This window comes from Lissotriton vulgaris, chromosome 4_1, assembly GCF_964263255.1.
Source record: "Lissotriton vulgaris chromosome 4_1, aLisVul1.2, whole genome shotgun sequence".
NCBI lineage: Eukaryota > Metazoa > Chordata > Amphibia > Caudata > Salamandridae > Lissotriton > Lissotriton vulgaris.
The window spans coordinates 221,684,373-221,708,433 of NC_141691.1; the positions used below are offsets into that span (position 1 = coordinate 221,684,373).

The following is a 24,061-nucleotide window of genomic DNA, read 5'->3' on the forward strand; positions in this document are numbered from 1 at the left end:
CCTTTGCGGATGTGTACTTTTTTTGTGGGCCAATCAAGCCCTATCAGTAATGGCTGTGAGGTCTAGTGAATAACAAGCCCTGCCATTAGTGCCTGTGTACTTGGGAGCTCTAGTGTGGGATAATCATGTCCCACAAGTGGTGTCTCTACTTATTGGTGCTTTAATGAAGGCGAATTAAATCTTCTAAGTATAGTTCTGTGTACCAGAACTCTACCAGAAGCCTATTACATTCTATCCCTTATGGCTATTTCAGTAGGTGCTCACATGGGCGTCCGCAGAAATTTTTCCAGGGTGGGGCTAACCTGGCAAGTGAAGGGGTGTGGCTAATGTTAATCGGGGCAAAAAATGGCAGACATTCAGGATCGGGTAATGCTCAGGCCAAGCTGAGAAAAGCAAGCACTGGCATAGCCAAAAGGTCTCGCCTTTGGGACTTTATAACTATTTAGTTATGCAGCAGGTCCCAAAGGCAAGACCTATTGGCTATTGCAATGCTTGTTGTTGTTTGGATTAGTTCTTAGGGGACCAGGAGGGGTTCCACAAAAAACTCTCTCTCCTTTTGTTTACTTATAATGAGCACTCTTAGCCATGGAGGAGATATGGTTCTGGGGGCTCAGACATTTGTCAAGGGTGAATCCCAGACATGTGCCATTCTGAATGATGGAAGGGTGACCTTAAATGTCTGGGAGGAGATCCATCCTGTCTTGGATCAGCAAGTTAGCTTTCTCTGGAGAGATGAGATGAAATGCAGTTTTTGCTGGGTTTAGTTTTAGGTGGCTGGTTCCCATCCAAGTTTGAATTCTATTCAGGAAGTTGGATAAGTGAGTGCAGTCTTCCGGGCTGAGACCATGGAAAATGATTTGAGTTGTCAGATGATGGGCTCTTAAACATGAGTAAGATCAAGGAACAATTGAGACTGGATTTATGATGGCCTGGCATAGATTTACAGGTGGATAGAGTTGTGAGAGCTTAAAGGGGATGTTGAATAATTCAAAGATATTGAACACCAGGAACTTCCCATGGTCTGCCGAAGTCTTCCAGGTGATCCTTGGGAGGAGGTTGCAATGGATATTGTGACCATTACCTGGGGGGAGGCACTCACTGTATTTCTCATTTACCAGAGGTGAAAGCAGTTGGTGATATAAGTTTGGGGCTGTCTCGAAGTCCATATGGAGATATTTTTAGAGGAGGATTCCCGACCTCGGTTCTGATTGGTAACAGAGTTCCGTTCTGTTCGAAGCAGATGGAAGTTTTAAAGTTAAAAGGCATAGTGCACTAGAATTGTGCCTTGTATCACCCTGAACACAACAGAGTTGTAGAGAGATTTAATAAAACATTCAAAGAGAGTAAACAACTGGCAAGAGCTAATGGTTTATTTTAAAAAGATTTAAGAAAACGACTGATAGCTTACAGGCTGTCATGCATCAGTATGAGCTGTTTAGAAAGAAGAGGTTGAATACTAATACGCCTGCCAAAAGAGTTGATTACAGTGGGAGACACTCCAATTTCTAAGCCAAAAATGGCTTTATTTTAGCTGTCTCTCTGTAAACTTGCCTCTGCTTTAATAGAAGTAAACGGGGGAAATAAGTTCCCCGATTTTATTTTTTTTAATCTCCTACTTTATTGATTTGAAATGTTGCCATGTATGTACTATGTTTGTTCTAGGATGGATAAAGGGAAATAAAGATTGTGTGGATGTGACAGTTGACAGTGACTGGAGGATGAAAGAGTGGGCATATCAAGAGAAAAGGAAAGAACATTATCATGAGAGGAATAGGACAAGTACTCTGGATGTGAAAAATGGGGAATAAGTTAAGATGAAGACACCGAGAGGAGTAGTAAAAATTCACTAAACCCATGAAAGTGGTGAAAACCGTCCGAAATGCAGTGACACTTGAAGATGAAGAGTATAGAATTTGGGAAGCGTAACTGTGGAAAAAAAGGACTGGGATGTAGGCAACGCCATACAGTAGTCTGCGTTCTGAGTCAAACATGCCTGTCAACACTGATGGAGGAGATAAGAAACAGTATGTCTATGGGCCTGGTGGGGTGGTCCAGAGGAGGGTTTCTCAGACTCCATCGTGTTTCCAAGATTGTATTCTTTCATAATAAAATCATCATGATGCAAGTATCTTTTGTATTATTGTTTTCTTAGTATTGCTTGGTGTGTCCTGCCTGTATTATTATACATAGTGTATTTGATTCACTGATTTAAATGGGAAGGTGTGGGAGATTTTCGCCTAATGACCTCTTTCTCTCATTGTAACGTGTTGATAACTCTATGGTATTCTGGATCAACCAGGTTGCTATATATCCATGTTATGTACATTTAAAACAAACTGAGGGTTGCCTCCTGTGGATGAGGTGTCTCAAAGGATAAACTCAATTAGAACCTCTGTCAGCCTTTCCACTGAATTAATTAGTTGTAATTACACCTTCCCCTACCCGCCATTATGTGCTGCACCGCGTTTCTTCCCTCATATGACCATCCATTGACTGATGTCACAATAGATTTTAAAACCCTCACTGACGTCATCAGACAAACCAACATTCTAGAATCCCTATTGTTGTTAACTGTTACAGATACAGGACTGGGTAAAGAGAACTGTTTTGGCCCTTTTGTGATTGACATGTACAAATAGATGTGCATGCATCCATACCAACCACACATACACTTAGTTGGCACGTGATTTAGCCAGCATGCTTTTTCAAATGTGTAGCATACATTAACTTACCACAACTATGTTTCATGCTTGACCTATAAAACTTAGGACATGTGCCTATTTTTAACCCAAGTATGAAATGTGCTTGTATAACGCATAAATCATTCTGCAATGTGCTATTAATAAATCATGTATTAAAATAGCCAAGACATTTATGATATTTTGACATTCTGAAATGTGATAGGATCTGCTTTCGAGTTTGTTTAGGGAAACTGCATACACATGAAAAACGTTCCACAGTCTCATTTTTCGCATATTTACTTCCTGCTGTGGCTGTTTCCTAATCAAGGATGCATCTGGGACTTGTCTGGTTCTAGCAAGCTTGCCAAAAGAGGAACCTGAGCCCAGGGATTCAACAGGTTCAGAGGTGAACTAGCACAGATCAAAACAGCGCACTCAGAAGGTGAGATGCCTGTGTGATATTTTTAAAGCACGTCAGCTAAGGTTATCTTCATAGAACTGAGGTAACCCTTACAATCATCTTTGACATATGTCAGGATGGGGGAGGGGGGCACAGGAGCCACACGATTCAGAAAAGATCCCTTTGGGGATGTTGTCCACACGCAAACCTTTGCTGCTGCAACTACTGAGCTCAACCATCTCTCCCAGAATTCCCCCTCGCAGCCACAATGTTTCTACTTTGTGACCCACACACCTCTACCCACATCCATACTTACACCCACTCAACTCCCTAACCCTATATTCACATCCATGTTTGACACCACTGACACACGCCACAATCACAGCTAACAAAACATGAACACAACTGACGTATGATCACATCACAGTTCAAACCTCGACCCCCTTACACAGGTGCGGGTGTAGGGCGGTGCGACCCGTGCCCCTGCACTGGACGCTGACCCGGAGGGGGCAGGAGTGCACCGACCTCAGGGGGGCGCTGTGTTTAGGAGTAACTTAAGATTTAGAAGCACCTGCTGCAGAGATCCTTGTGCCTCCAACTTTCAGGCAACAATAACAACGTCATGATAACTCTTGGGATTAAGGTTTCTGCTAGAGAGAGAGACTGGAGTATTGTCTAGAGGAAGCTTTGACTCGCCATAAAGTAGCAGAGAGGGTTAATATGCCTGCTGCAAAGAACAGATGTGCAATTTATGTTGATAGGGGAGTGTATTAGTAAAGCCAGCCTTTACCAGCACTTTAAAACAAATGAAATGTATGTCAGAGAGGGGCTATGGAGAAATGAGGGGCACTTTTTCTGGGTGGCAGTGAGGGAATCTGAGGAGGAGGCCATTGCATTGCACCAATAAAACATTCTAATGTTTGTTCAAAGCAACAGCTATGAACAAAGGCCTCTCTGAGCCCAAGGGCATTTCAGCTCCTCTGTGAAGTCTTTGTTTTACAAATGAGAACATTCTGCCCTCTAGGGGCGGAATGTTCTAATATCCTTCGTAGCGGGCTCTATAGGCCATTAAAGGCCCGCCTTTAATGGCCAGTAGAGCCCGCTACGGCGGTCTCTAAGACTATATTAGTCCAACGCCTGCCAGTGGAATCTGATACCAAATAACATCATGTTCTTTTGGATTGTGTCTTCGAGGTGCCTTGGGCTCTACTGGGTTCAAGATGTTCTTACATTCATATTCCAAAAACGGAAGCCTGGTTCTAAATTATTATCACCAGCAAAGGTCTCCCTAGTCCTCTGTAATTTTTTCCATTCATGCTCCCCCATTTCTGCTTCTAACTGTGTTGTCAAATGACGAGTCATAGGTGGACAATGGATAGGTCTTCGTAACGGTTCCAACTGGCCCTGGTTCAGAGCTTTACATAACGCAACGCAATACAACACATATAATATATTATTATTAAATACCATAATAATCAGTTACATATTTTAAACCTGTTTCCCAGTAAAACAAAATGTTAAAAGCAGAAGTGTCTTGCCTTAGGTAGAACATATATACCCTTCGTTACCATTCTTAAAAAGATCATTTTGTTAGATTAGCCTGTGTGTGACTCTCAAGGAAGTGCACGCCTTTTATTAAAAAAACTGTGACCATTTTAATGGAAAACAGCAATTAAAGAAGGGGTGGATTACGCTATGAGTTGGTGTTAAAATAAAGGGTTGCAAGAACTGCAAGGTTTTTAGAATTGCGCAAGCTTTATATTATTATTTTTGTTTAAGTGACCCATCCCCCTGAAGCATGCAGAAGGAAGGCTAAATTAGCTTCATGTTAATAAGAAATCCACCTGCCAACATTTTTGATCAAAGTGGAATGCTGCAGCAACAAACAGTAGGCGCCACATTATCTGACTAACCCGGCAGCTTCAGAAGTGAACAAGGCGCCTGGGTTCTCGACGGGCCCGATTCACAGAACTAACTTAAGGCAAAATCCTAAACTTACTACTTTTGGTATTCACAGAAGGCATTTAGTAGTAGTAAAGTTAGGATTTTGTCTTAAGTTTGACTTAAGACAAACTTAAGACAGATTTAAGACAGACTTAAGACCGACTTAAGTTAGGAGTTTGTCTTAAGTCTGTGTTAAGTCTGTGTTAAGTCTGTGTTAAGTCTGTGTTAAGTCTGTCTTAAGTTTATCTTAAGTCTGTCTTAAGTCTGTCTGATGTCTGTCTTAAGTTTGTGATGGGGTTCTCTCAAGGTGTGATGAAGTACCTCCTGATCATCTAAATAAACACAAGATTGAACTGAGAGTTGTCTTCCTGTTAAGAGTGAACCTTCTCTTTTTTTGGGGTAGAACAAAGATTTCCTTTAGACGATGGCAGGCGCACTACCTGGTTGCAGGTTCTCACCTGATCTTATTGCTGTTGTTCTGCACTGAACAACCAGGTGGTGAAGATTCATGAATGGGTCATTAGATAGATACTTTCACTTGGCGAAAAGCAACATATTAACAATAAGGCCATGGCGGTTTATTTTTGAATAATAAACTGGAAAAAGATGTCATTATATAATTACAGACCTTTCGAGTAGCCAGCACTTTGGTGATTGTTAACAAGGGGACAGACATAGCACAATTTGGGCATAACTACGAGTCTGGCAGTCCAAGGACCGGCAGACTCGTGGTGGCACGGCAGTGGCAGTCGAGCTACGGCTGCACCGGCAGTGAACTGCACTGAGTCTGCCAGGGAAAGACCATTCCCTGGTGGTGGCACGACGGTCAGGGCCATTGTAAGATGCAGGTGGTACTGCTGCGGCACCGCCATGCATATTACAAGTTTCAGGACCACTAGTGTTTTTTTATGGAGGTCTTTACTCCATGAGAGGGGGTCCTGCAGGGCCCCCTGTGCCCCCTCAGCCTGGGGGTGCATGCAGGGGGGGGGCACAACATGTTCCCCTGTGTGCATGAGCCCAGGTTCCTGCACAGCATGGACTTGACAGTCCATGCCATGCGGAGCCTGTGCGGGGTTCCCATTGCTTTGAAAGAGGCACTGCTGATGGAACTGCCACGCCGCCTGCCTGCTAGACCATCACAATTTCTTGCAATCTAGCGGGCGCGTGGCAGCGACTTGGCAGGGCGGGTGTGGCAGTGGCAGGCCACCCGCCACCGCACCACCAAAAGTCATAATCATACCCATAGCTATCTAATCATCAATCTATGATATGATGGACGAAAGAGATACACCTTTCTTGATCACCTGATCTTTCAGCCGTGTTTGACACCCTTCATCACTCTCTTTTCTATGTAAGGACACAGAGCTGGGAGGTATATTAACTAACAAGCAGTTCATTTAGTTCCGTATACAGTCGTAGACCGTACAGGATTAGTAATTTTCTCCTCACGCCCTAGTAACCTGTGAGCTTCCCCACCGCCCCGGGTTTGTGTATACCTCTAACCCTGTTCAATATTTTAGTACAACGGTTATTAAATGCCTGAAAGGCTACTTACTACAGTTTCTCAGTACCACTCAAGTGGGGTTAGAACTGTCTGAAGCAAGAACTCATCAGAATACAGTAAGTATGTGTTACAGGAAATTCTGGCACGGAGGAAGGTAAACTGCTTTTTCAGTTAGACTTTCCATTGTGTACCACCTAGGGCCGAATTATGCATTGTGATTGTTTGCGCCCGGCGCACCTTTTAAAAGGTGCACAGGCGCAAACAATCACAATGCGCTCTATAATGTTGAATGTAAAAGGTAATTTTGGCTCACTGTTGTTACAATTGTCGCAACAACAGTGAGCCAAAATTACCTTTGCTCCCAAATCCACAGCAAGCAAAGTCAAGGCTTAATTCCAAAACCTCTAGGGTGGCAACACAACATCACACTGGCAAAGAAGGTTAATTCTTTCAGGGGCAGATTTATAAAGATTATATGCAGTGTTTGCGTCACATAAGTGGCACAAATCGGGGTAAAATAATGTAAAAGTAACGCAAAGCAGCGCATAGTGCTGATTTGCATTATCTAGCACCAAGGGGGCATATCTTAGGTGGTGCAAGGGTGTTCCCATGCAACCACCAAGGTTTCTAACACTAAACCCAATTTACTAAAAAAGCTAGACAAGGTTTAGCGTCAGAAAATAGCACGCACTAGAACCAGGTGCCATGAAGCAATAAGGCTTTTTTCCTCCTTTATTTTCTGTCTTTGCATGTGTTCTGCAATGTACATCACACATCCATAGTGGGAAAAGTTTCAAAGTCAGTCTAAGTATAGTATTTTGTGCTGCAAGGGTAACCCTCTAGTACAAAACCTATACTAGACTAACACAGACACCCTTGAACCATGGTGAAAAGATGTGTCCGTGGCGAACAGCAGCTGATTTCAGCACCGGCACTAGGGAAAGGGGAGGAGAGTGCTGTATTTCTGTAAATATAGCGCTTTCCTGCTCTCTCCTTCTCATGCGGCTGCTGCACTGCGCTGTGTGAGATACTGGTAATTCTTGCTCTCAGAGTCCTTTTTCACTTCGATATATCTACGAATAAGCACATGGCTTCATTTGTGGCCTCCATCACTATGTCACATTGTTGAGACTTAGGGGCCTATTATGATGTCGGGCAGATTGCCCCCGCCAGGCTGGCGGTGGCCACCGCCAGCCTGGCGGGGGCAATCCGCCCGACATTCACTCTTGATTTCCCCCCCGCCATATTACTATGGCGGGGGGGACCTCGGCGGACGGAAAGACCGTCCGCCGCTTTTCCGCCCCGGTCGCCATGCGGCCGGGGTGGAAAAGGAATAATATGATGGCGGTGTCTATCAGACACCGCCAGCCATAATATGATAGGCATTCTTCAATGCCTTTCCGTGGCGGCCGCCACGGAAAGGCATGCGGACTTCACTCTGGGGGCCCCCTGCGGGCCCCCAGAGTGAAGGAGAGTAGGGGGGTGCACACGGCCACACATTTGCATAAACCGCGCGGTGCCTGCCGCTTTGATTATGCAAATGCAAAAGTGCTTTTTAAGCATTGTGGTGGGCGGTGCTCAGAGCACCGCCCGCCACAATGCTTAACATGCAGGATGTGCCCGCCACTGTGGCGGGCACATCCTAATACTCCCCACGGGACCCCCGCCCTTATGGCGGGTGGTCCCTATTACCACGAGGATGGCGGGCGGGCAAAGTCCGCCCGCCATCCTAATGACCCCCTTAGTTATCTGTCAGTGTCAGAGTTTCATAAAGCTACTATTGCAAAAGCAGTTACAGTCCCCATCAACATTAGAAATGTGTCCCTGGTTGAATATCAAATACGAAACATTCTACAATATATGGGGCCGTATTACAATAAGTGCCCCGGGGGTGCAATGGGCATTTCGCACCCCGGGACACTTTGGTATTATAGAAAGGGGCGCAGACGCTTGTGCAACACCTTCTATAACAACGATAGCGCTGGCGCACTTAAAGCGTCAGCGCTATCAACAGAGGGTGTTCCCTCATTTGAATGGGGGTGTGGCCTATGCAAATGAGGGCATTCCTTTGACTCTCTGCCCGCGCCATATTACAGAAGTGGGAGCAGAGTCAAAGAAGCCCTTAGAAGGCGCATTGAAGGTGCACCATTTAAAAGGTGGCGCACTGTCAGTACGCCCCCTGAAAGCAGCCCTCTGCAGGGGGTAAAGGGGATCCTATGGATCACCCAGACATCCCCTTGCAGGCGGGCGCAGTCACTCACTGACTGCACCCAACTGCAAGGGGATCTCTAATCCCCTTTGAAAGAGCCGGCCGGGTGCTGCCTGCACTGTGAAAACATGGAGCAGCCGCTCTGTGTTTTCACATGAATGCGCTGCCTCGGGGACAGCGCGAGTTCGCGGCTGCCCTGGGGACAGCGCATTCAACATAATAAAGCGCATTACGATTGCTTGCGCCTGTACACCTTTTAAAAGGTGCGCCGGGCGCAAACAATCACAATGCATAATTCGGCCCTAGGTGGTACACAATGGAATGTCTAATTTACCTACGAGAGAACTTATAACAAATTTTATGTAGAAGCCTGTATTGGCCCTGTAGTTGCTTCTAAGGAAGGCAAGGTTCAATGAAAAGTCTTACCATTGATGTTTAGAACAATTTAAGACGAGGGGGCATATTATCAAGAACGGCGGTAAAATGATTGCCGCCTTAGCGGCAGGAAATTGCCGCTAAAGGAGCGATAATGCGCTTGATAATATGCCCTTATGAATTCCAATTGAAGCCCAGGTTCACACCAGAACATTGGCTTCTATGGGAATTCACAAGGGCATATTATCAAGCCCATTATTGCCGCTTTAGCGGCAGTTTCCTGCCGCTAAAGCGGTGATAATTTTAACGCTGTTCTTGATAATATGCCCCTAGGTTCCAAAATACCTCCAGTTCTGAGTCAAACTTTATATGCAAAATAGAACACAAGCTTCAGGTTGAAAATTACTCTTCAAGGTATCAAGAGAAAAGTCTGGGTCACAAGTTCTCAACGGGTTGACCTCTCCACCTCAAAATAGCTTTCTTCTCTTGATTAGGAGGAAAAATACCTATTTTTGATTCCTCTGTGTCTCAGTGTATGTAGAGCTATCAGATACGCTTTTGGTTAGTTTTACATTATTCAAAAGCCCAAATGATAATGTTGATGCCAGAATCAATACTAAGGTGGCCAACCAAAACCAGCCTTTCAATTGGAAAGCATCAGTTTGCGTGAAGGCCATTCACAATACATCCCACTGCTCCATATAATAATCCCTACAGGTTGGCTTGTATGTGTTGACAGCTCCTTCAACACTGCCTCTAACCTGAGAAAAATAATACTCGTGGAGATTAGAAGAGTGAAGAAGTGGACAAGTGAGGAGCACAAGAGACAGAAAAAGGGAGAAAGTGTATCGCAGAAATGGGATAAAGGAACACAACGTTACATTATGCGGGATGTGTGTATCATGTCTATACCATAATATAGTAGCTATGGGGGGGACAGGATAGAGAAGGAGTAGGAAACAGATTGAAAAGGAGAACTGGAAGGAGGAGGGAGGGACACATTAAAGATATTTGGCCACAGGGGGAAAGGCAATAAAGACGAAACCCTGTGAGCACATATATATGTATATATATGTATATATATATATAGATATAGTTGAATACAGATATATACATATGTAATAAAACCATTTGTTTTAATTTCTGTATGGGTCCATTCTCATATTCCTTCATCATATTTTCGTATGGTATGGTAATAGTAGTGTCTTGATAATACCTGGCAAAGAAAATGTAAGATTAGCTGGTGCGTGGTGTTATCTGGCTGCGCCTGGTGATGTTTGATGAACAGTATATACCAAGTATTGGCAAATCCAATAGGTCTCTCCTTTGGGACCTAGTACATTTGCCAATCACTTTTGGTGGTGCTGGACGATGTTGTGTCGGTGGGCAGCATCATCAAAACAAAGAAATAAAAAAAGGTACAATGCCTTACGCGCACGTGTGAGAATGCACGCGAACCGCCAGAACATGTGGGCATCCTATGCTTTCATTTACTGACTCCCGATGATAGACTCCACATCGAATAGGAAATAAAACTGTAAATATATTTCAGCTCATAAGTCCCCCCCAAAAAACGCAGGTGTTAGGAGGAGGAACGTAGTGTAACTGAGGAGCAGGTGGGAGAAGAAAGGGGGACATACCACATTTAGGGCAAGGGGGAGCACAGAGAGAAAGAACACCACAGAAGCAACACAGAGCATGGAGTTGGGGAAGAGAAGCAAATGGATGAGAAAGGAGCGCAAGAGAACCACACGGACGAGAGAGAACAACACGGACTGGAGAAAAAACAGATACGTGTGGAGTGCTTAAGCAAAAAGTAAATAATAGTTGTTTAAATGTGAGCAGTGGAAGGAACAAGTAAAGAGGCTAGGCTTAAGAGGAAGGACAAACACGATAGACAAGGCAAGCCATCAAATAGCGCAGATAAGACCATGCCACACCTAACACGGGTGTTGCCCCTTTTCCCCGTACCAACGGCGGCACATTTTTGTTGCTACATGTACCTCAATGCAATCGCACTATCAAACTGAGCATATGCAAAAGACTAGAGTACAAATCACCTGCATTTTAATCACGCATTCATACTGAGCATGTGCGAGAAACTAGTGTGCAAATTATGAGCATGAGCAACAACATAACAATCGCGCTGATATACTGAGCATGCACGAGAGACTAGTGTGCAAACCACGAGCATGAGCAGCAACAACACAAAGGGATAGTCTTTCCACCCTTACTATTCCCACAGGTGCTCATCATTACCTCGTTAACCATAGTATAAAAAGCCCACACGCCGACAGGCTCATTCTACCGGAGGACGACGGCGGGACAACAGGTACAAGGCAGGCACTGACCAGAAAGACTGTGAGTATGACAAACCTGACAAGCCTCCAAACAACAAACTGGGTAAGCGCTTCTTTCCTCACAGGTCCTTAACCCCTACAGCCTATCTCTTTTTCTCCCATAGGGTCATCCCCTTACCGCTTCCCTCCAGGAAGCCTTGGCTAATAACCCAAAGCGTAAGAACAATTTTCTTGCGCTCTGCCACACTAAGTCAACTCCTTTCAGTGTGATTTCCGTGTTTTAGCCACACCACGCTCCTAATTAGTTGCGTATTTTCACTCTGATGGCACCACCAGTACATCACACCTAGCCGACTATAGTCCTCTCACCTTGCACTATAGATCCGACAACCTAAGCATTGTTGACCATATGTCTAAATTGACTACTGACTCTCTCTGTAAATGTTTTGTCCTTGTTCTTAATGTTTGTTTGTACAGGTATGCATGAGAAGGGAATCCCCCTTTCACATATAGAAAAACGCCTTAGTGAGTGTATCACATAGTCTGTACCACCACACTAAGTCTGTTTTATCACATCACACCTTTTAAAAAACGGTCCTGAGGAAAGCCAGAATACTCTAAGGCACTGGCTGAAACATGTTGACCATCTGAAGGATGCAGGGGGCAGTAACTCGCCACCCTCACGCGTCCTGTAGCCTTACTTTTAACCGCTGGTGACGGCCCAGTTATTAAAATTTAATTTACCCTCGGGTACTGGGACCACCACCAAGCCGTTTTAAATCACAACTCACCCAACTTCACTGCACTCTCAGCAATATACCAGCTCCGCTGTAATCAGGCGTCGTAGCACACCCGGGACATACTAGGTGTCACTGGGTGGGCCCGATGATGAAGCATGCCACCAACTAGGTTGGTGGGTGAGGGCTTCATGAATACACCAACAAGGTGCCCGTGACAGAACTAATTTGAGTACTGTAACACTTTGGTCAACTTAAGCTAGTCCTCTTTGTTTAATCACATATAAACCCTCGGAGACTCGGACTAGCTAACTAGTCCTCTCTCTCCCTCTTGTTACACGCATAAAAATTACTATTCCCACTCCAGAGAGTGCAACAGTAGGGAAAGTGCTGGATAGCTTGAGAATAAAAATTAGTATTCCTACTCCAGAGAGCGCAACAGTAGGGACAGCGTTGGATAGCGGGAGGGTAAAATTACTATTCCCACTCCAGAGAGTGCAACAATAGGGAAAGCATTGGATAGCGGGAGGGTCAAAATTACTATTCCCACTCTAGAGAGGGCAACAGTGGGGAAAGCGTTGGATAGCGGAAGAGTAAAATTGCTATTCCCACTCCAGAGAGTGTTACAGTTGGAATCGTTGGATAGCGGGAGGGTAAAAATTACTATTCCCACTCCGGAGAGTGCAACAGTAGGGAAAGCGTTGGATAGCGGAAGGGTAAAAATTACTATTCCCACTCCAGAGAGTGCAACAGTAGAGAAAGCTTTTGATAGCGGGAGGGTAAAAATTACTATTCCCACTCCAGAGAGTGCAACAATAGGGAAAGCGTTGGATAGCGGGAGGGTAAAAATGACTATTCCCACTCCAGAGAGTGCAACAGTAGGGAAAGTAATGATTTAATATTTAAATAAGAATACATTTATTATCAATACCAATTTAACATTAATTAAAATTAATTACCAATTACAAAATATTTGATAATTAATTAATTATAAATAACAATAAATGGTATTCATTAAAAATTAATTACCTATTAATACTTCATTAAAAAACTATACATTTTCAATACCAAAAATGTAATAAAATAAAAATTTTACCAATTAATAAAAATCAATTACCAATTAATAATTAATTAACAAATAATTAATTATTAATACATATAAATATAAATACATATTTACTTAATTACAATTAACTTACTACCCACCCTATTCCCCTATAACCCACAACCAACTCCAAATAATAAATTAAAACAATTAACATAGTTATCAATTAATTAAAACGTAATTACCAATTAATACAAAATAATTACCAATTAATAATTAATTAACAATTGATTAATTATCAATAAATACAAATACATATTTAATTAATTACAATTAAATTACTTCTCACCCTATTCCCCTATAAACCCACAACCCGCTACAGAAATAAAACGCAAAATTGAATTAAAAAGAATTATTAATTTATAAATACTAATATTTAATTTACTGTAATTGAATTACTTCCCACCCTATTCCCCTATAAACCCACAACCCGCCATGGAATTAAATTACGCAAAAATTAAATAACATAACATTCATTATTTTAAAAAATCAAACATACATTACAAATATAATATACATTTTTAACACATATACTAGCATACATAACACTAAAAAAAAATCGATATTATGGTAAAACGATATTTTAAATTTGATATTATAGAATTGATATTTCTTACCTTAATTTCGATATTCTAACCAACTATATTTTGGTCATTCAATATTCTGTCCATTCTATATTTTCTATTCGATATTTTGGGCAGTCGATATTTCTGAATCAATATTTAGGGTGTTCACCCTGACATCAGCGCACAACTTTTCACTAACACATCACCCCCCTTCCCCCATCCCACAGGAGATGTCACAAAATTCATGAAATAATTCATTGAGGATCAATTGACTCTGAACCACAGCATCCAATTCTTATCTTCTCCATGGAACTTCACATCAGAAAGTGGTCTCTCACTACAATGATTCCCTTCCCTTTCATGGGAAAAGTCCCTGTCATTAAAGAGACTTCCATTTCCATGTGTCTTGTAGATAACCCAATTGCGGATTTGTCGGATCACTTCTAGAGCTTCTTCTCAAAAAGCATCCACGCATCTAGAAAACCAATCTACTAAAATCCTCACAATCCTGGAATTGACCATTGAAAATGGACCTCAGAATCTTCTTATTGATTGCTTCCCATTGCCTATTTTTCTAACTGCACGATCTCCTCCAGAAAACATACATTTTGTAGTCAAAATCGATTACATTGCCATGAAATTTATGATATACCACAATCTCCCTTTCACTTAAGTTGAAAATGAACTTTTCTAAAATCACAGCTCCCTGGCACTGGAAAGGCACGTGGAGGAAAAAGGACTTTAGAAAGCTTAAAAAAGTGGGGAGCGAACATATCTTAAGACAAACCAGCCACCATTTGACATGTCAGAACATTTTGAAAGTCTCAATTTATGCTCACCTCCACAACATGTCATTACAGTTTATCATTGATCTATTGTCCTCTTTCCATCAGTTTGCGAGACCATGAAGCCAGCTCACAAAATCTGCCACCTATCATCAGAAAAATGTGTACTATTCCCTTTAAATCAGAAATATTATGATTTATTATTTTTAATAAGCATCTGCAGGGAAGTAAAGTTGTAATTGCTTATTGGAGGATAAGTAGAAGTAAAAAAACAACCTTGACACATGACAATTCCACCTCATCCAAGACCGTAGCATAGTTGATTTAGGCAAACCTCTGGTATAAGCAGTACACATAGTTTACACCCTATTCCAATTAGCTTGACGGTCCATGAGACATACATGAGTGGAATTACTGGTGGAAGGGAGGGTGGACTACTACTATTTGGTAGTAATCTTTATTCATTACATAATGCTCACTAGACCAAAGAGATATTACCCACAAGTATTATCGTGTCTGGCGGCTTCCAGTTGCAGCCTGCTGGTTTGTGGGGAGAGAACCACACATTATGCATAGAATTCAATCAAGAGGTTAGGGAGTGCTATCCGGTGGCATAAGTATGTGCATTGAGGGCTGGTACAACTCTTAATTGTGGTCTCATAGGATATTTTATTTAAAAAAAATAGGTTTCTGGAAGTAAACCTGCTAGGACAAAATGCTTAACACAAACATGTATGTCCAAATGAAGAGACACTCTGGTACTCACCGGCACTTGCAGGCTGTTCCCATGGCAACCTTCACTCTCACAGGCAACATAGTTCATGGCCATGGCTTTTTGGATACAAAAAAATGTGACAATTAGCAGAGAAACAGATTTTTTTTAAAGCATTAGAACTTCAATATAGCCATATCCTAGCTGCAGAAACAATAAAACTAGCATAGATCCCACTTTACTTTTAATTATGGTTATGTAGCAGACACCTTTTCCTAATTTTTGTGGTAGCCTTTGCTGTCGGAGATAACTCTTATCCAATCTTCATCGCTGATCCCGGGGCCTCATCTATAGATAGGCTTCAATGCCAAATCCTCAGACATTTTAAATCCAGAGAATAATGCCAGCATACGTCCTCAACAATGCTATCCCAATGGCACAGGAATGTGCACCAGTGGATCTAGCAGTTCCTCCACAAATCGGAGGGTTTTTTGTAAACCATCGACTCTAAATCAAAAAGTCATTCCCTCGCTATTGCGTCCCACAGTCATCTCCAACATTGGTGTTGAAGGCTCTCTCCATGGTAAATATCAGGCAATATCTGAATATATATTGGGATTATAAGTGTCATAAAGACCAACTAAATCCTATATAGTGTGGAATAATCGACGCTTGAACCTAAAGAATACAGCCTCTAGGGCTGGATTACCAGAGCTGCTCAAGTGGCCCTATTATTCACAGATATCAAATTTAGCCAGAGCTTAATTTGTCAGCACATAAGTGCTGGAGTCCAACGTTTTGCTCAGAAGTCCATGGCCGGTTCCATCGAAGGCTGAGGTGCTAATTAACCAATCAAACAAACAGGATTTGTACAGCGCTGCTTATCACCCCTGAGGGTATCCAGGCGCTGAGGTGGGGTGCTGCTGCAAGGCAGCCAAGTCTTGGTTACAAGTCATGCTTCATTAATCCGCCATCAGATCCTTCCTGCCTCAATATCTCACTCCTGCAGGCTCTTTATCATCTCTTCTTAATCCCTTTGGTGCTGTTTTGTCTCTGTATTTGTGTTTCTCTTCCTTCTTCATTCCCTCCTTTGTGTTGTTCTCTCTCTTGCTCTGGATCAAAGTTTATTGAGGAAAAGTAAGTGATGTTCTCTATAAAAGATTCAGTGGACTCCACTTGCACCCACCACCTCAAATTAAGCACTGCAGATATTTTCTATATTTTGATCGTGTTATTTTCCCACAGCAAAAACAATGTTTATGTTCTGTCTACAAAGAAAACGCCGACTCCCTAGCTTTTGGCCAGCAAGTTTACGTAGATCAACACCCACCCTTATTAATGGCTGTCTATTTTCTGACACTTTGATGCTTTTGTGATTTAGTGCCACAGGTCATTCCAAAACAAAAAATACATATATGTGCCAGGAATCCATAATTCGCTTGCTGATCTGATAAAGGGCGTCTTATTTTTCATATTAGATACAGCTAAAAGGCTTAAATCTATGTTGCAACACAGGATCAACAACTCCTAGAGTAACGTGTGCAGCATTGCAGAACAGTGGACAGCAGTGCACAACATTTGCAATTTCCGTTTCGACGCACAAAAAGCATTGCTAAAGTCACGTCCAGCTCACAAACATAGAAATGCAACACTTCACAATACCTGGCGCTTTTCAGAGTTGCTGCAGCTGTGGCAGAGTAGAGATGAACCTCAGGTGGTCAGAACACAACACCGTCACTATATGACGTGGGAGATTGCACTGGCAGGTGTAGGGTGGCTCTTGAGAACGAACTGATCGACTTGAATGGAAAAGGTTTACTCGAACCTAAATCAAATTCCTCCCTTTGCTTAGGGCGCTCCGAGCAGGGCACCAGTCCCACAGCCTGAAGTGGTCTTGGTTCAATATGTGCTTGTCAGTCACTATGGTCCCTTACTGGAAGTTGGCACAATCCTCTAAGCAATTGGGCTATATTTATCTCTTAGGACCAAGCCAGGTCTGCTTGTGTGAGTTGGCCATGGCAAGTTTCCAGAGATACTTAACAACAAGGATCAGAGGGGACTGGAACTATCAGCACAAAGAGGAAATGTCTGGTCCCTTTCACATGCTCCGACTTTGATGTGGGGGCTGTGAGTCAGGTGTGAGGCCAGGCTGCCTGCACAAAACACACTTTACATATCAAAGTGGCAGTGATAACCAGATGGCAAAAAGCAGGAACTGCTCCTTTTACATGTTTGCCTTTAATAAGAATACGGTTCAGCAGCCACAATTTATGGACTTTAATTGTCACATGATTTCATGCTAAAGAAACACTTAGAAAGAGAAAAAAACAAGCATGGCAAAGCTAATAGGTCTGGCCTTTTAAAGGTGAGGGACGAGGTATTTGCGTTGCCAGTACTTTTTCGGCGGTCGTGCCTAACACATTTTAAAAAAATGTATCTATCTCTATCTATCTATCTCTATCTATCTGTCTATCTATCCACTGTGTGCTTACATGGTTACATGGTTGTGCATATGCAGTGACACACTTCAGGCCATTTTGACTTTTTAAAAAAAAAAATATTTTTATTTGCATTTTTTAAAACAGTGCGATACGTTATTCAGCAAAATTACAAAGCAATTCAAGCACAGTAGTTCGTCAACAGAAACCATTATGATTATTTCACAAGTACAAGCACATCTCATTCCATCGATCATAACATGGGCAGTCATCAAGTACATGATCTTCGCGGTATCACTCCGTATCAGAGCTGGAACTGTCATTATCTGAGGGTGGCTCACAAATGTTCCCTCTATACTTATTCCATGCCCCCCAAATCCTACTTTATTTTTTGGGGCACCCTCTATTGCAGAACACTGCCCGTTCTGAAATCATCGCAGCGTCCATATCGTGCTTCCAAGCCGTTAGTGTAGGTGACTCTGTCCGCCCCATTTCTGCGCTATATTCCTCTTTGCCATCATCATGCCAAGTGTCATCCAGCCCTGCCCAGAGCGTGTGAGGTCATTGGGTTCCCATATATTTAAAAGGCAACGCCTGGGGTCAGGCAGTACGGAAAGTTCCTCTGATTGAGACATGGTGCGCATCACCTGAACCCAGTAGTGTGCAATTCTTGGGCAGTCCCATATTGTGTGATAGAAGGTCCCTACTTCACCGCATCCCCGCAGGCAGTATGGGTGTGCAATCCGTTTCATCTTATGCAGTGTGTCTCTAGTGTAGTAAGATCTGTGTAATATATGTAGCTGCACCAAGCGGAGACGTGAGGAGATGCCCACTTCTTTCGGAGACGCAATTGCCTCTTGCCACTCCGAGTCATCAATGTCTCCACATTCATGTGACCATTTCTCCCGCAAGGCCGTGAGTGGGTCAGGTAAATTATTTATTAGCTTACGGTATGTCAGTGATGTCGCCTTTGATGGCATATTGTCGGTGAGTATTCTGTCCTCGAGCGGGGATGCTTCTGGGATGTCCTGTTCGGGTGGTAGCGCTGTTGTTAATGCATGGCATATCTGCATATATCGGAAATGTTCTGACGGTGCCAGATCATATTGTTGTCGCAGTGTCTCAAAGGGAAACCCATGTCCCTTTTGCCATAGATCCCCAATGGTTGAGATGCCTGTCATCCCAGCGGTCAAAAACCTTGGAGTGCCTGAGTTTCCCAAGCTTCTTTGTGTCCCACAACGGAGTCAACTGCGTTAACACACCCTGCCATTTCAACCTGGTCAGTGCCGCGTACCATATAGTGAGCATGTGTCGTAGTGGGCCAAACTTTGTAGCGACCAGGGATTTATCGTAAAGGGGGGCAAGCATACCAGAGAACCCCAGCTGTGCCCTGTCTGCCTTCAGAGCCGGCTCGGTCTGCGAGAGATGGAGCCACTGGTTAATAACCTTCAACTGTGATGCCCAATAGTAAAGGTTGATGTCTGGTAGCGCTATGCCCCCGTCATACCAGCTTCGTGTTAGTTTGGCCTGCGCTATACATGCGGGCTTAGGACCCCACAGAAACACCGAGACCTGTGCTGCAATGGTTTTGAAATATGCGGCTGGTACGGGGTAGGGTGAATTTTCTAAAATGTAGAGAAAGTGGGGTAAGGCCATCATTTCCCAGCAGGGTCAGCGGCAGCGATTCCCAATGCCGTATGTCACGCTTAAGACGACCAAGGGGGGGTTGTAGGTTATGTGCACAGAAGTCAACCGGGCTAGTTGTAATGTATATCCCTAGATACTTAAACCCACTGTCTGCAGTCCGTAATGGGCAGGTGTCCGGTAAACGTGGTGGTGGGCCACGCAGTATGTACATGGTGGATTTAGACCAGTTGATCGAATAGCCAGATGCTCGGCCGTATGCTGTGCTTACATCCAGGAGAGTGTTAATTGAGCGTTTGGGAGAGGTGAGATATAGTAGGATATCGTCTGCATATAGGGATATTCTATCTTCCCAATGATCAGTCCAACGGAGGCCCCTGATAGTAGGCTCCCATCTTATCCATTCCGCCAACGGTTCCAAGACCATGGCAAACAGTAATGGGGACAGTGGGCAAACCTGACGCGTGCCTCTGGACAGTTGAAAGTCCGCCGAGATGTGGCCTTTAGCAACAACATGCGCCATGGGCTTCTCATACAGTAGGCGGATCCAGGCACAGAATCCTGGCCCAAAGCCAAAATGGCATAGGACCGCAAATAGAAAGGGCCAGTGGACCATATCAAACGCCATATGCGCGTCCAGGGACAGTATTACAGCCGGTCCCAGAAGATATTCTGCACGCGCCAGTACGCCATGTACTCTCCTTAAATTGAGCGCCGTGTTCCTGCCGGGCATAAAGCCAGACTGGTCTTTATGTATGAGTCTGGGTAAGTGGGACGTGAGACGCCGCACCAGTAATTTAGCGAGTATTTTGGCCTCAGCTTTATGAGGGAGATCGGGCGGTAGGACGCACATTGGTCAGCCGGCTTCCCTGGTTTTAGTATAGCTACAATAGTAGCCGTGCGTTGATCCAATGGAAGTTCCCCCTTCTCCAAGCTTTCGTTAAACATATGCAGCAGATGTGGCGCAATCGTGCCTGCCTGTTGTTTGTACAATTCAACTGGTATACCATTAGGTCCCAGTGCCTTACCCGCCTGCAGAGCCTTAATCGCCAATTGCACCTCCTCGTCGTGAGGTCTTCATCCAAGGCCTGCGCCTCCTCCGCGGTTATTGTGGGCATTCTAAGGTCCTTGATGTAGGTGTATGACTCTTCCTCCGATATCGTGGAAGCAGAGGAGTACCTAGTCATGTAGTGTTGTGCTAGCATATGTACTGTTGTATGTGGATCTCTAATAGGGTCCCCTCCATCCACCTGAAGTTGAGCTATCCACCTGTCACGCCTGTCACGTCTGACCAGCCATGCAAGTAATTTGCCCGCCTTGTCACCTGCCTCGTACATTTTGTGTCGTGCATTGGACATTTGTAGCTTGACCCCCTCAGTCAGGTGTGCTCTGTGACGGTGTTGTGCTACTTGCAAGCTGTGCGCCGTAGTGGGGTTCGGGTCAGTTGCATGCTGTGCCTCTGCCTCAGCCAGTGCCGTTTCCAAAGCTAGCAGTTCCGCTTGCCCTGCACGCTTGTGCGCTATGATGGAGACTATCGCCTGCCCTCTAATCACTGTCTTGTAGGCCTTCCACAGGGTGATGGAGGAGGACACGGAATCGGTGTTGTCTTGAAAGTAGTGTTTCGTTCCCGCCTTCAGCTCTTTCTTAATCTTATGATTGTGGAGGTAGCCAGAGCGGATTGGGTAGGTCCGACGCCGCTTGGGCCGATGATGTGCATAGTTAATCAGCAGAGGGGAATGATCTGAAATGCTGTGAGGCCGGATTTCTACATTTTGAACAGTGCCAGGGCCACCCACCGATCCAAGAAAATAATCAAGTCTAGTGAGGCTATTATGCATGCTGGAGTGGTAGGTGAACTGGTGCTCCAGAGGATTGTACTTCCTCCAAAGGTCCTCAAGCCCATGGCCGTCAAAAAGCCCCCCAACCGTGATGTACCAGACACAGCTAACCTGGGAGGGACTATATCCATTAAATTATCAGCCACCAAATTGAAATCTCCCCAAAAAAGTAAGTCTCCTGCAGGAAGCCCCAGTAAGAAGGCGTTAAGGTCCGTTAGGGCCATCGCCTGCAAGGCTGGTGGTATGTAGACTGAGACAGTATTAAAGGGCTTCCCCTCCCACTGTGCATGTATTGCAGCAAATCTACCTGCGTTGTCAGATTTAACCGACTGAATGAGTAAAGGGAATTGTTTTTTAACCAAGACGCCAACTCCTCTAGATCCGGAGGTGAATTCGGAGTTGGCCACCATCTTAAAACCCCATCTGTCCATTGCCTTTGTAGCCGTGCCAGTGAGGTGTGTTTCGTGTAGGAGTACCACCGCCGCACCTTCCCTTTTACTGCATTTCAGAACCAGGCCTCGTTTAATTTTGTCACCCAGACCTCGAACATTCCAAGTGAGTATAAATAGGGACGGGGTTACTCCCTCAGAGCCTTCTCTTAGATCAGTGTGTGAGTCATCCCCCATCATCAGACTTAGAGTCTCCAAGGCCCCCGTGGATCAGTGTGTGGATGAGGTAGTAGTCAGTTTCTGCGAATCAAAACACCGTGCCGTTCGTTACATATCTGAGCATCGCATGAACATAGAACATAGGAAACAACAAACTTTCCCCCCCTCCCTGCCTCCCTGCCATGCGGACTCCAAACTGCCCGCCACCCCAACTCAGCAGAGTGCTCATTATCCCTGTCAAAAAACAACATTGCCTACAAAAGCATAGGGGGGGGTGAAAGTCCAAGGAGGACCAGATAGAGCCCCAACAGTTCCAGAGTCCCAGCTCTTTGCCAATAGTCTCGTTAGCAAGTAAGGGAGGTGACTTCCAACCAGTAAAGTTCAGCTTTACAGTCTATATTTCACAGAGGAAAAAAAGAAAAGTACTTCCCTTGTGTTAGTAGGGGTCATTCCCCAGCGTCTTTGGCCATGCTGGCCTCATCGTTCTCCTCCTGTCCGGTTGCTTCAGCCTCATCGGTCTTTCCCTGTCGCCATTGCCGTCCGTTCTGTCTGCCGGAGCCCTCCGTCGGACGCCACCCCTCGAGCCAGTCATGCGCCTATTCCGGAGTGCCAAAAAAACAGGTTTTTTTTATCAGCCACCACTCTGAGGCGCGCCGGGAAGAGCATGGAATAGGGCAATTCGCGAGATCTCAGTGTCTTTTTCACCTCAAGGAAACTCCTCCGCTGCGCTGCCACCGCCGTCGTGTAGTCAGGGAAAATTGAAATTTCGGAATTCTGGATCCGTATGGGCGGCGCCACCCTCGCCGTTTGTGGAATAACGTCACGATCCCTGAAATTGAATATACGCGCTAAAACAGGTCTTGGTCGCGCCCCGGGGTGCGGTCGTCCATCTGGTACCCTATGCGCCCGTGGTAAGAAAGAGCTAGAATACACCGGGTTTTGTGCTTGATGTCCTTAAGAGAGAAAAAGCTAGAAGCTAATGACTGAAATCACACTATAATAGTATTGATATGTTCTCTGATTTTATTTCTTCTTATATCATCTTTTTTTTTAATAGAGACTATTTCTTTTATATATCATATTGTGAATTATTACATACAAAAAACAATACATATAATATAATAGGTGTGAATAATATAATAGGTGTGAATAATTATCATATTCTTCATCAATGAAAATGTAAAACTCAGCCTGGTTCAATCCTCCAAACTCAAGGTCTGGAAAAGAAACCTGAAGAAACTCAATCCCAACTCTTCACCTTCTCCCAGTTAAATCTTCTCCTACCCCCTACCGGCACCACCAATGTTCAGGTTCTCACCGACCACTACCTCAAGTCAATGACCACGATAGCCAACGAAGTTGACCCCCTTCAGTTAAAGAGAGTCTCCTCTAAAAACTCAAAACCATGGTACGACGGGCTGCTTATCGAAGATAGACGAGCTATGAGACTGGCGGAACGCAATTGAAGATCAGCCCCTTCGGCTATGCACCTTAAAACACTAAAGAAAAAGAGAAACGCTTATTTTAGAAAAATCAAACGCTCAAAAGCAGATTTCTTTAGCCACCAACTGGACCAAGCAAAAAAAACGGCAAAAAAAACTATTTGAGTTAATCAAAACTCAATCCAAGGGAGAACCTCAACGACTACATAACACAACTAGCACTCTACCGTCCTGTGAAGAATTCTCTAATTTCTTAAACAAAAAACAGATAACATCAAGAACGATCTCCTCACTAATCTAAGCCTATACTCCAGCCCCCTCAGCAGAACACCAATTGAGCTAAAAACAAGGCTACATGGTCGTCCTTTGATACTTACAAGGAAGAATCTATAGGCAAGATCCTCAGTACCCTGAAGCACTCCAATCACCTCTCTGACCCTCTACCTGCAAACGCTGTAAAGGAATTTATCCCATGGCTTTCCCCGCTCTGGACCAAAATCATTAACAGTTCACTTCAACAAGGATGCCTCCCGGACTTCTTCAAAGTGGGACAAGTATCGCCCATACTAAAGAAACCCACAGCAGACCCTACCGACCCAAACAAATATCGCCATATCTCCAATATCTCTACCTTGGCCATATTTTTAAAAAAAGTGTTCACCTCCAACTGACATATCACATCGAGCCCTTTGACCTCCTCAACTCACACCAATTAGGCTTCCGAGCAGGCCACAGCACGGAATCAGCTATGACACACATAATTGATGACGCGC

The 24,061-nt window shown here is 44.1% G+C and overlaps 1 protein-coding gene across 1 annotated transcript in view; it reads right to left on the reverse strand.

The window, feature by feature from the left end:
• The window catches only part of ATP1B4 (ATPase Na+/K+ transporting family member beta 4), a 217,156-nt gene extending 199,917 nt beyond the window's left edge, over window positions 1-17,239 (reverse strand). The window contains exons 1-2 of the mRNA XM_086918519.1: window positions 16,981-17,239; window positions 15,373-15,437 (exon numbers count right to left, since the gene is read on the reverse strand). Coding sequence (XP_086774645.1) covers window positions 15,373-15,435 — 63 coding nt within the window. The 5' untranslated portion in view covers window positions 15,436-15,437; window positions 16,981-17,239. The remainder of the gene's footprint in view (window positions 1-15,372; window positions 15,438-16,980) is intronic.
• Between the last annotated feature and the right edge of the window lie 6,822 nt (window positions 17,240-24,061).